The sequence below is a fragment of the Accipiter gentilis genome, chromosome 24 (assembly GCF_929443795.1).
Source record: "Accipiter gentilis chromosome 24, bAccGen1.1, whole genome shotgun sequence".
In the NCBI taxonomy this organism is placed as follows: Eukaryota; Metazoa; Chordata; class Aves; order Accipitriformes; family Accipitridae; genus Astur; species Astur gentilis.
The window spans coordinates 733,911-746,494 of record NC_064903.1 but is presented as its reverse complement, the minus strand read 5'-3'; the positions used below and the strand labels follow the sequence as shown (position 1 = coordinate 746,494).

At 56.2% G+C, this 12,584-nt stretch overlaps 3 protein-coding genes across 5 annotated transcripts in view; 1 reads left to right on the top strand and 2 right to left on the bottom strand.

Moving 5' to 3' along the window:
- Nucleotides 1–43: 43 nt before the first annotated feature.
- Nucleotides 44–4,520, top strand: ERCC6L (ERCC excision repair 6 like, spindle assembly checkpoint helicase). Its single transcript, XM_049828244.1, has 2 exons — nucleotides 44–116; nucleotides 384–4,520. Exons 1-2 carry the CDS (start codon nucleotides 76–78, stop codon nucleotides 4,213–4,215), a joined length of 3,873 nt encoding a protein of 1,290 aa, XP_049684201.1. The 5' UTR covers nucleotides 44–75; the 3' UTR covers nucleotides 4,216–4,520.
- A 2,422-nt stretch (nucleotides 4,521–6,942) lies between these two features.
- Nucleotides 6,943–8,166, bottom strand: PIN4 (peptidylprolyl cis/trans isomerase, NIMA-interacting 4). The gene is made up of 4 exons (XM_049828280.1): nucleotides 8,084–8,166; nucleotides 7,915–7,994; nucleotides 7,658–7,777; nucleotides 6,943–7,118 (listed from the first exon to the last, which is right to left on the bottom strand). The coding sequence occupies exons 1-4, from the start codon at nucleotides 8,121–8,123 to the stop codon at nucleotides 6,960–6,962; spliced, it is 399 nt and encodes a 132-aa protein (XP_049684237.1). The 5' UTR covers nucleotides 8,124–8,166; the 3' UTR covers nucleotides 6,943–6,959.
- Nucleotides 8,167–11,217: 3,051 nt separating this feature from the next.
- NHSL2 (NHS like 2) overlaps nucleotides 11,218–12,584 on the bottom strand; it is a 34,732-nt gene continuing 33,365 nt past the window's right edge. For all 3 annotated transcript variants that reach the window (XM_049828248.1, XM_049828246.1, XM_049828245.1), the window contains exons 7-8: nucleotides 12,360–12,492; nucleotides 11,218–11,927 (exon numbers count right to left, since the gene is read on the bottom strand). In XM_049828248.1, coding sequence (XP_049684205.1) covers nucleotides 11,615–11,927; nucleotides 12,360–12,492 — 446 coding nt within the window. In that variant the 3' untranslated portion in view covers nucleotides 11,218–11,614. The remainder of the gene's footprint in view (nucleotides 11,928–12,359; nucleotides 12,493–12,584) is intronic.

Genomic DNA, 12,584 nt, shown 5'->3' with positions numbered 1-12,584 from the left:
CAGCCCAGGGCGGCGCGGTGCAGGACGGGAAGGAGTCGATGTTTGAAGCGCGGGGCGGCAGCCGGAGCGCGCGCCATGGCGGCCCTGGGGCTGGCGGAGGAGGAGCGGTACCGGGGGTGAGCGGCGGGGCGGGCGGAGGGACGGCCGGCCGGCCGAGTAGGACGGGACGGGGCCGGGCCGGGGGAGCGGAGCGGAGCGGGTGTCTGTGGGCCCGAGGGGGCAGTGGGGCGGGCTGGGCTGGGCTGGGCTGGGCTGGGCTGGGCCGGGCCGGGCCGGGGGAGTGGAGCGGAGCGGGCGTCGGTGGGCCCGAGGGGGCAGTGGGGCGGGCCGGGCCGGGCGTGGGCAGTGCCGGTGCGGTCGGTGCCCACGGTGACTCTTGGCAGGCTGGTGAACGGAGCGAAGGCGGCGGCGGGCAGCGGGGAGCTGGAGGAAGCGCTGCGGCTGTTCCGGCTGGCGGCCGCCATCCGTCCCAGCGAGAAGCTGCGGGGCCGCATGCAGCGGGTGGAGGAGGCGCTGGCCGCGGCGGAGCAGCAGGAGGAGGAGGAGGAAGGCTTCGTGGACGTGTGTGGCAGCGGCCTGCTGATCTACGGGGAGATGCACGGGAAGCTCTTCCAGCACCAGCGGGATGGCGTTGCCTTCCTGTACCGCCTGCACCGGGAGGGCAGGCCTGGTGGCATTCTGGCAGATGACATGGGCCTGGGCAAGACCATCCAGGTCATCGCCTTCCTCTCGGGCATGTTCGACGCCGAGCTCATCCGCCACGTCCTGCTCATCATGCCCACCACCCTGGTCAGCAGCTGGCTGGCGGAGTTTGCTCGCTGGACCCCTGGCTTGCGCGTCAAGGAGTTCCATGGCACCAGCAAGGCGGAGCGCACCAGGAACCTGGAGAGGGTCCAGAGGAAGAACGGCATCGTCATCACGAGCTACCAGATGCTCATTAACAACTGGAAACAGCTCGCCAGCAGCTACGAGCAAGAGTTTGTCTGGGACTACGTCATTCTTGATGAAGCGCATAAAATCAAGTGCCCGTCTAACAAAACGACCAAGTGTGTATATGCGATTCCTGCAAGGCATCGCCTCCTCCTCACGGGCACCCCAGTGCAGAACAACCTGCGGGAAATGTGGTCCTTATTTGACTTTGCATGCCAAGGCTCCCTCTTGGGAACGGCCAAAACTTTTAAAATGGAATATGAGAATCCTATTACTAGGGCAAGGGAGAAGGATGCAACTCTAGGTGAGAAAGCACTAGGGCTAAAGATATCTGAGAATCTAATGACCATTATAAAGCCATATTTCCTCAGAAGAACCAAAGATGACATCAAAAACAATCGTGCTGACAAACCAGACGCCCCTCTTCCCGAGGATCCAAGTAAGAACAGTGCTCCTGTCATGCCATCTCTCACTAGGAAAAATGACTTTGTTGTGTGGGTGTACTTGGCACCAGTGCAGGAAGAAATCTACAGGAGCTTCCTCTCTCTGGATCACGTGAAAGAAGTGCTGATGACAACCCGATCGCCTCTGGCTGAGCTGACTGTCTTGAAGAAGCTGTGTGATCACCCCAGGCTTCTGTCTGCAAGAGCATGCATCCAGCTGGGCTTGGAAGAACAGGAGTACTCTGAGCAGGATCACGGGACTGAAGCAGGTACACTTTCATGTGCTAATAAAATAGATCATCTCTCTGATGAGACTCTGATTCAGGAGTCTGGGAAAATGCTGTTCCTCATAGGGCTTCTAGAAAGACTGCGAGAAGAGGGACACAGAACCCTGGTATTCTCACAATCAAGGAAGATGCTGGATATCATAGAGCATGTCTTGTCTTGCAGACATTTTAAGATCATGCGTATTGACGGAACGGTAACCCACCTAACTGAACGGGAGAAGCGCATTAACGCCTTTCAGTGTAACAAGGACTACTCCGTCTTCCTGCTCACCACTCAAGTTGGTGGCGTTGGTATAACCTTAACAGCAGCCAGCCGAGTGGTGATCTTTGATCCCAGCTGGAATCCAGCTACAGATGCTCAGGCTGTAGACAGAGCTTACAGGATCGGGCAAAAAGAGAACGTAGTAATTTATAGACTGATTACCTGCGGTACAGTGGAAGAGAAAATATACCGGCGACAAGTATTTAAGGATTCATTAATAAGACAGACTACCGGTGACAAAAAGAACCCATTTAGATATTTCTCCAAGCAGGAACTGAGGGAGCTCTTCACATTAGAAGATACTCGAACATCTGCAACTCAGATCCAGCTGCAGTCCTTGCATGCTACCCAAAGAAAGACTGACCTGCAGCTGGATGAACACATTGCTTATTTGCACTCTCTGGAAATGTTTGGCATTTCTGATCATGACTTGATATATACAAGGGAAATAGCTCATGAGGAGCAGGTTGAGAGTGAAGAAGCCCATCAGTACATTCAACGGAGGGTACAGAAGGCCCACGAGCTAGTTCAGTTAGAGTCTCAGCTTAGAGACCAGAGGATGGAGGGCATCAGAAATGCTTGTGAAGAGAAGTGGCAAAGACCACCAGAATTGGTTTCCGAGCCAAAGAAGTTGTCTCCAGGGTTGAACAACATAAATCGCTTTGTGTTGCCACCAGTAGCTGATAAACAGGAAAATGACAAAGTTATTGATCTTACAGAGGACAAGGAGGTCCAGGTTCTTAATGTCAGCTCCAGAATGACAAATCTGACTAATGATGACTTGGATGAAGAGAAACTGGCACAAGATGTGTTTAGTATGGATACAGAGCTGCTTAATACCAGCAAGACAGGGAAACAATCCAATATACAAGAATCTGAGCAAAATCTTGAATCAAGCATTATACTATCATCACCTGGACTTCATCCACTTGATGAAGAGAGTCAGAGTCTCAAACACAAACAGTGTTCCCATGTAAATTCGGACAGCTTGACTGAGGCAGGGAATGGCGTGTCTGGGCAACGACAGCATTCCTCTAATGACTCTTGTGTGGCTGATGATCCCAATAGCTTAAGAGATGCAGAAATGTCAGATCAGGTACTTGACCCACGTGCTGCCTTGGGGACGGATACAAATGACGTTCCTGAGTTAGCTTTGGCTGCCGCAGTGCCCAGCTTATCAAATGTTACACCAGAAATCCATGCTGGGCTCCAGAAGTCTCATGTGTTGGAAGCCAGCTTGGACGATATGTGTGTGCCTTCTCTCCAGGATCAGGTTGACTTCAATCTGGTCTTGGAAGAGTCTGAAGATGGATGGCAAGATGCCTCAAACAGGGAAAGATCACTGGGACACCCAGAAAAGGAGGGCTTCCAACTAAAAGGAGAAAGTTTTTGTAAGTCTCCAACAAAAAAATCTCCAACAAAAACTTGGCTAAGTGAGAACAGTAACTGCAGAAAACCCTGCCATGCAGCTGAAGAAGAGCCAAATAACTCCCTGCAAGGGAGTGAAGCATCAGATGAAAGCAGTGGTGCCTTTGTTTTTGGTAGAAAGAAATGCTTAAACAGAATTGTTTCAGACAGTGAGGATGAAGACCATTCCATTATGATCTTGGAGGAAAACCAGTCTGAAAAAAGGCCCTCTCCCTTCAATAGCCCTCTGCATCAATTTCTGGAAGGAATTAGTGCATCCACTCCTAAATGTGACAGAAGTATAGCAAAAGTCATCTTTTCTCCTGGACTAACGAACAGCGGTAACAGGTCTAACGCTTCCAGACGATCTCTAATCAACAGGGTGGTAGATGAGGTTGAGGATATTGGAGAAATCATGGGAACCACTGATGAAGATGATGATAGCAATGAGGAGAAAGATGACCTTGTGGAAGAAGAAGCTGAAGAGTGTAGTGGGGAATCTGCTGAGCCTGAAGAAGAACCTGCTGGAGAAACGCTTGATACAGCGGAAGAATCCTTCCATCTAGACTGTATGCTCTCTGAGAAGTCTGAAACAGATGAGACAGAGTCATCTCAGGAGGAATCCACTGGTGATGCTGAGCTTCAGTCAGGTGAGCAGATAGATTATTTCACCCAGGAAAGTGTCTCTGAAAAAGAGCCTCGTCAGAGTTCCTCTCCCACTGTAGGCAATTATAATACCTTGGTAGACAGTGGGAAGAAACTTAAGGATGATGGAAAACTGCAGGAGGCATTGAACTGTTTCCTGCAAGCTCTTGACATAAAAAGTGGAGATCCTGAAGTTATGCTTATGACTTTAAACTTGTATAGACAACTAGCCCAGAAATGAAATCTGTACACATTTAAGTACAGTCTTATTTTTTCTCATTAAATGTTTGTCTGAACTATATCACTTTTAAGCTAGTTAAAAAAAAAAAAAAAAAAGACTGATGGCTGCAATATACCTTCTTGGTGACTGAAGAAATTCAGCATGTCCTCCTGCATCAGGAAACAGTCTAAGAATCTAGTTGTCAGGTGCTGGGGAAGGGACTTCACTGTGGACGCAGTTCACAAAGATGGAAACAGTTCATGCTACTGTCTAATTATTTAATAAAGTTGTCTTTTATGTTTAAACCCCTCTCCAAGCTTGCAGCCCTGGCTTCATCTTTCTACCCTTCAGTCACTGCCTCTTTCCTGAGAGGATGCTGAGGGTGTGGTTCTACAGCAGCTTCACAATCTAAACTCAAGCTCCTGTAGTTCTTCCCTCCTTGACTTGAAATAAGCCGATTTGTCTGCCTCAATGTCACTCACCATTTGGGTGAGCCGGCTGCTGGTGCAAAGGAAAGAAAAGAACTACTGCAACCTGGTTTTAAGTTGGTCTGAGAATGTGTTTGCTGTGGAGGAGAAAAAAAACAAGTTGGTTACTGCTATAAATCCTCCAAGCACTGGAGGCCAACACACCATCTGCCTGGTGCTAGGTCTAACATTGAATGTGGTACTGCAGAAACCCTTCTGCTCAAATCCCTGCCAGACTGCGGTTGCTGTAGAAGGGGTAAGTGGCGGGATTGCAGAAGGACTGGAATAGCAATTAGACCTTTGCTGCAAGGTGCTGGACACCTCAAACCTTTTGGTACTGCTGGAGGAGTCAAGGGCTTCAAAAGAGTCTCTTGTTTGGTGTTGCCATTGTTCTGCTCCCTCCCATCTTTATTTCCCTCTGAGTAGTACAGTTGAAGCCTGGTCTTGCATGAGGCAGCAGGAGGGGGAAATACTGGTTTTAAAGTTTTGATCTGCTTTTTCTCTGGTTAGGAAGTCCTCTAACCCTCTTCCCACATACAGCTTAGCTGTGGTAGATTAAATATTTCCCACTGGTACTGTAGGCACGATGAAGCTATGAAGTGGGTTTGTAGTTCAGAACCATGCAAGCTTAAAATGAGAAGAACCTTGTTCTGGCTTCTAGCAATGCTCTGCTTACCTGACTTGCCCTTTGCCACCACACTGATAAACTTGGCTTGGGTATGCTCACCACTATGACTATCTTCTGTACAGTCTTTCCTCATGACAATAAGGCAGTGAATTTTGATGCTTCCTCATGCCAGGTGCATGTTTAGTGCCTAGCAAGTTTGCCTTCTGTATTACAGTGTGATAGCACGGAACGCTTTCACACCTTGCTGAGTTTTGCAGTTTTTGGAGAGGAAACTGGTCTGCTGAATTTGAATCCTTTGTGCTAGGAGACATGACAAATACAAACAATGATCCTGTTGGTACAGGAGATGTGCCAATGGGCTTTTGCTAATAGGTAGAACAAAGCTCTGGTAGCCTGGAAACAAGCAATTTATTAATAGAGCATTCCTTAAATGAGCCCACATCTGCTCTCATGCTGCAGAAAGGCCTGTCTGCCTTTCATAACAAAATATTAATGAACTAGAGCTGTGCAATCATTTGTTCGCCTCTCTGAGCTTTCCATTCTCTTAACAAAACAAACACCCCAAAAAGTGAGGGAGGAGAAAGACCTGCCCTGGTTTCAGTCTCACCTCTTCCTTGTATGCTGACCTTGGGAAGGGCCTCTTGTTCTCTTTGATGTTTTCTCCTCATCTTTGAGCCCTCTGATGCTGCACGATGCTCGCCTGCAAACAAAGCTGGTGTCTGTTGCTAGACATGTGCCTAGTTTGAGTGCTGTCTTTCAGCAGGAAAGGGATCACTGCACTGAGATATTTATTGCTAAGGTCCAAGAGGTAGGAGACGTAATGTGCTATCTCAGTCACATCAATCATGCTGTTCTTCAGGTAGTTTTACCAGAACGATGAGGCCCAGCCTGCTAGGCTTGAGACATGTACTGCACACCCAGCAGTAGACAAATGGAGGAAGCAACAAGCGAGCATTTAGTGGCTTTTCTCTCATTCAAGCCTGAGTTACACAATTTCTTTCCCCAGCTTCCCATGGATAAGATGTAGCTTGAGGTATGGGCACCTTGGTATTCAGGAGGACTTCTACCCCCCAACTCCCCTTCCCTGCTCCTGCTCAGCCAGGGTGCCTCCAGCCCTGGCCTGACCCACACCTCTGCTGGGTAACTGCAAGAACAAGTTGCCTGCCCCGGGTGGTGACCTCTAGCTCTAGTGTTACCCACCCTCTGCCAAAGAGACTGTCCTCCCAGTCCAAGCCTGAGCTCTGGAGCAGAAACTGTAGCATAGGAGCCATCTGCATCTCTCTGGCGAGGATGGGGATAAAGATCAAGGCCCTGGGGAACCCCTCTTTCCCTTTCTGGATCATTTACATTTGCAGATAAAAGCCTGAGCACCTTATTCAGGTGGACAGGTCATTGTCTCTGCAAGGGGAAAGGCAAGAAGCTGGCTGGCCAGGCAAAGCAGATTTCAACAACTGTGAAAAGCTCTTAGTTCACCTTTTCCAAGGAATGCTTTACCTCTCTATGCAGGGCCCTATTCTCTGCCAGCTGTAACCTGTGTGTCCTGCCAAGACAGCAGGGACAGCCGGCTGCCTCCAAGCCTGCTGCTGGTTATGACCGACTTGCTCCAAGATCAGGGTGTCTGGGAAGTTCTCAGGATTCAAGCAGTCAACAAGGTCATGATCATTCACATTTTATTTTCTGCCTTCCACCATGATGATGTGATACCCAAACTTTGTTTTTATGGGAGGGTCTGTATACACTGGCTTGTCCATGCTGCTCACGGGCAAGGCAAACGCTGCTTCCTGGAAAGGTCCCACCATGGAGCCTCTGGTCATCCAGCCCAAGTCTCCCTGGAAGAAGGAACCATCAGAGTTAAGCTTTGAGAATCTCACTGCAACAGCAGCCTCACCAGCTAGGAGGGTGGGTGATATGGCCATGGGACAAGAAGCCTGTCCCGCAGCATCTGTCTTGGCAGCGTGCACTGCTGTCAGAGAGGACAGCACACAGACGAAGAGCTCCTCATGCAGGGCTGCCTCTCAGCAAGGGCTAGCTGGCTAAAGCCACGGCAGGCTTACGCTCTGCCCTCCCTGAGCACTGGCCTGCTGCTGCGTGGGGCTCACATACCTCAGCCCTGCTGCAAAGGGTTTATGGCTGAGCTACTGGCACCTGCTTGTGCCTTCGCTTAGCTGTTAAGGCTGCGCCCGACCAGTATTTGCCCGCCCCTCCACTGGGCACGCTGTGCTTGAAGCTACTGAAAGGAGCTTTTTGAAGGCTCCCGGGAAGGACTTCCCAATGGCAATCTCCTTCAGGCAGGTGAGGGTGGCCAGCACGGACCCGGTTCCCCCAAAAGCCGCTGTCCCCTCCCCTGAGAACAACCCCCCACACGTACCCCTTGCCTGGCTTTGTCCTCGCTGTACTGCGAGGCGACTTCGCTGAACCGCTGGCCGGACTTCAGCTTCTCCATGGCCTCCATGGCTTTGCCTTGCTTTTCGCAGAGGATGTGCCGAACCTGGGAGGGGAGAGCGAAGCGGGGCCGGAGCAAGCGGGCCAGGCCGGCCGCTGGCTGCCCGTCTGCCGGGGAAGGAGCGGGGAGACCGACACCCCCCGCCGGGACCCTGCCCGGCCCCCGCCGCCCCCCGGGCTCACCTTCACGGCGCTGCCGCCTCCCTTCGGGCCCTGGGCTTTGCCCTCGCTGCTGCCGCCGCCGCCGCCGCCGCTGCCCCCGCCTGTGAACACAGCGCCCTGAGACCGGCCCGGCCCTCGCCCCGCGCCCGGCCGGGCCGGGCCGCCCCAGACCCCGCCGGTCCCCGCTCACCCTTGCCCGCCTTGCCGCTGCCTTTCCCTTTGGGCGCCATCTTGCCGCCGCCGGTGCCGCGCCGAGGCCCCCGGGCTGCCCGCGGCGCGCCGGGCTGGGGCCGTCCCTGCCGCTGCCCGGCGCCCGGCGCCCGGCGCCCGCCCGGTCACCCCGAACCCGCCCCGCCGTGCCAGGACCCCGGCGCCGGCCGTTACTGGAGGCTTCCTGCGGCCTGGGCCCGGCGGCCGCCACGGGCTGTCCCAGCAACCCGCCCCGGCTGTGCCCTGCGCCCACCCGGCACCCCGGGCTGTCCCCGGCACCCACTCGGAGCTGACCCCAGCACCCAGCCGGAGCTGTCCCCGGCACCCCGGGCTGACCCCAGCACCCTTGGCTGTCCCCAGCACCCATCCCACCTGACCCCAGGACCCCAAGTCCGTCCCCAGCCCCCCACACCACCCCCCGCACCCACCCTGGGCTGTCCCTGACACCCCGCGGCGTCCCTGTGCTCCCCCAGAGCTGCTGGGGACACGGGGGTGCGTGGCAGATGCTGTGAGAGGCCCCAGCGGATGGGGCTGCACGGGCCCCGCGCTTGCCAGCGTCCCCTGGAGCCACCCGGGGGGGTGTTGGGGTGCCCGTCCCTCCCACCCAGCACCCTTCCCCGGGGCTCCGGCCCCCCTCGGCACGCCCCAAGAACCAGCACGCATAGGCAGCCGTCAGCAGGGAGCAGTTTACCAAGCTGGCGAGATTTAAAAAGTACAACATTCAGAAGTACGCACTGTGGCGGGCCGGCCCCCGCCCCGAGGGACCAGGGGTGGTGGGACCAGGGGTTGTCACCGCCGGCCGGGCTCTCCCCAGGGACCCTGAGCTGCTTTTCCCACAGTGAAGCAGCTGCGGAAAGGGTTCTGCATCCACAGCCAGAGGGAGGAGGGAGCAAGCGGCCAGGGACCAGCTCTCAGCCCCGAACTGGCCAGCTTCGCCAGGAAGAGCCCATTCCTCCGGCCAGGGAAATGAGGATCTCCATCCCACAGCTCAGCAGCCAGGATTCACCCTGGGCCTCCCAGACATTTCTTATCCGGTAGCGGACGACCGCTTTCGCTGCCAGGAGTGCTGGGTTTTTGCAGGGGTGTCCCCTCCCCGTGCTTGTCCCCAGCCCACTTTGCTGGCTGCCATCGCCGGCCACCGCCTCCACCGCCACCGGTTTCCTGAGCAGTCATGTGCAAAATGTACCCGATCCCAGTGCTTCCCTCTCCCGTCCCCAGGGCCCCTCCCCACCACACCAGCACCCTGCTGCCGGGCCCAGGAGCAGCAGGAGGGCTGGGTGCCGTGGGATGGAGATGAAGCATGGAAATTTGTTAGAGCTTTTTTTTTTTTTTTTCCTGAGTTTCTCAGCCTGGATCTTAATTACAGGCTTAAATCTGCAACCCTGGGAGAGGGAAGGGAGCAATGTGCAAGTAACGGGAGGGAGGGGAGGGGGAAACAACCGCAAGGACAGCAGAGCCTCTTTTAGGGTCAAATCCAGCACAGGTGTGTGGATAGGGAGGTGTTGGCAGAGGGCTGTGCTCCCCTGCAGGCCAGGCTGTGTGCAGAGCTCCTGGGGGGGGGGGGGTGTGTGCAGAGACCCCCAGACCAGCTCTGGCCCCTCAGAGGGACAGCTGTAGTGCTGCCGTGGTGCCTTCCTTTCCCCACCGCTGCCTGGATGCAGCCACATCGCTCTCCCCCTGCACAGGAGGGCTGGGGTATGCCAGAGCTTGCAGAAATACATCAAGAAATAAAGTGGAAGTTTTCCTAAACACCCTGTTTGTCATCCACAGTCTGGCCCTTTCTCCTTTGCTACAGCCATGCAGCCATGTTCTTTCTCTGTGCTGGGGCTGGCATTTCCTCTCAGTCCTGCCCTCCTCCCAAGCTCTGCCCTTGCCCCAGCAGCTGTCCCTGCCCCGCTGCCCCTCACCGTGGCCCCTGTCACTGACAGCTGAGGCTCGCAGGCTGGAGCCAAGCCAGGAAGCAGCAGCTGAGGGCAAGGGGGACGAATCCCACCCTGCGTCTTACATTGTGCCCCGGGCAAGGGCTGGGGATGTGCAAACCACCCCTTCGGCAGGGCTGGGCAACACGGCCACGCCAGCACCGCATCCCCCTGCGCCGTGGTGCAGAACGTGCCACTTCCTCGCAGCACCCACACGGGCAGCCTCGCGGGTGGGCACACACCATGCAGGGTCTGCTGCATACCTTGGCAGTGCGTCCTGGCCCACGGGACACTCAGGGGAACGCGGTCTGGCTGGCTGGGGGACCTGTGTGTGCCAGGGGGAGGGTGGCATTGCCAACAGCACTCCCTGGACAGCGGCGGGGTGCAGCCCCTGCTTTGCCAATGGCACTGGCACGCATCCTGCTCGGCCTCGCACAGCTCCCCTGCAACCAGTGGGCACAGGCGGAGGGGTGGGTAACCCGGAGGGACTCCAGGAGTCACCTGGGAGGTGGCTCAGGTGACGTCTGGCTGGGTTTGGCCAACAGCTCGGTGGCAACCTAGGACCTCTGGGAGCTGACGTGGCAGACGTTTGCAGGCGATGCTGTCGCAGGGTACTTTGGTGCGATGCAAGAGGCAGAGCTGGGGAAGGGCTTCCCCGGGCAGCGCTGGCCTGCTGCAGCCCTTCCTTCCCGCGGCAGCAGGGCCGCCCACACCCCGCATCACCCGAAGTCGACAGCCTGGTGCGGGACCCGCTCACGCTGGGAGGCTGGTGGGGAGCAGGGAGGCCGGCGCGGAGCAGGGAGGCTGGCGGAGCTCCACGTGTGGTGCGGCCGGTGGGGCGAGGCTCCCCCGGGGCTGGCGGTGGAGGCAACCCTGGGGTTTGCTTTTGGACCAAGAGCTGAGGAGCTCTGAAATGCAGCATTTTGGGGGCTTTCGAGGGGCTGGATTTTGGCTTGAGGTCGTCGCCACTGGCTGCGGACGCTGGGGTGCCTGTTCCCCGTGTGGCGGGGAGGATGCTCAGGATGACGAGGGGGAACCGCTTGTGGCTCTTCCAAAGCACCCTCAATTCCAGCCAGCTCCTTTACATCTTCCCAAAGTACATGTCCGTGTATCCAGCCGAACTCAAACCTGGGATCTTTGCCTGGGAAACTCAAGATACAACGTCAAATGAAAGAGAATAAAACATCATCACGACTGTGCATTAGAAAAGCCATTTAAAGTACCACATGCCGAAGTGACCAAACAGTTTCAAGCTAGCTTTGCTGCGGGTGCTGAGCAATGCTGGGGGCTGCAGTCCCGCTCTGCTTCCCGAGCAGGTGCCTTCGGTCCCGGGAGCCGGCTCAGCCAGGGACGGTCCCAGCAGCGGTGCCACCTCTTCCCTCCTGGAAAGGGCCCAGCTCCGCCAGAGGCACAGGGCCTTGGGCTCCAAACGCTGCCTCTCTGCCGGCGGCTCTCCGAGGAGGAAACAAAAGCAGAAGAAAACCCCCAGCGGGACACATGGACTCACCCGGGCAGCCAGGGCACCCCTTCTGCAGCAATACTCCTTCTGCAGCCATATCCAGCCCTTCATGGCCAGAAGGGACCACGCACGGTTAGGGCTGGCTTTTGGGGCTGTTTGCACCATCTAGCTCGGGGGCAAACTCTGTCAGGACCCTCCGAGCCAGTGGGTTTGTGGTCTTGAGCAGTTCAGCAGCAGATGGCCGGGTACCGGGGCTGGTTTTGCTGCTCTTCTTCTGGAGCAGAGCTTTAAAGTCTTCATTCCTGCTGGAAGACTTCCCGGTGCTGCCTGCTGCTACCGGGGACTCACTGGTTGGGGATCCCGAAGTCTTCACAGGTGAGTGGGAGTTGGGCCGGCTGCCAAAAGTGTCACCAGGCTCTTTCCGCCCCAAGACCTTCCTCTTCGACCTAGGCACCAAAGAGACGTGCGGTGGGAGCAGCCCTGGGTGGGACCTGCCACTCCTCTGGATGGGGCAAGGTCCTACAGCAAAGGGCATGACACCTGCCCGGTTGTGGCTGTGCCTGCTCCGCTGGGGCAAGAAGACAGCCCGTGCACGGCAGGCGAGGCACCTAGTTGCTGGCAAAACGCTCTCCTGGTAGCTAGGTCTGATGGAGCAGTGGACCCCCCTGCAAGCTGGTGACCCAGCCTGGCTGCAGACTCGGGGCGCTAAACTCTGAATCGCTTAAGGCAGCAACAGCCAGGTTGTCCCCATGTGTGAGCATCAGCCCCAGTGTGGAAAATTTAGTGTCATGATGCAGGGGGACACTGTGCCCGGTCCTGTGACCATGGCAGGATGCGGCAAAGGGCTGTTCCCACCCAGTGCCACGCACCAGCCCTACCTGTGGATCACAGTGAAGAGATCCTCTGTGGTGCGGGATGTCACGAATACGTCGTCGTCCTCCTCCGCAATGGAGTCAGCCGTCTTGTCGCTGGCGAAGCTCTTCTCCTCCGTGCCGGCCTCCGCCGAGCTGCCTGCAGGCGGGGAGAAGGAGGCAGCTGTGAACCGCCCTGCGCAGGCATGGGGGGACCCCCCTGTCCCTGGGGTGAAACCCACCATAGAGGCG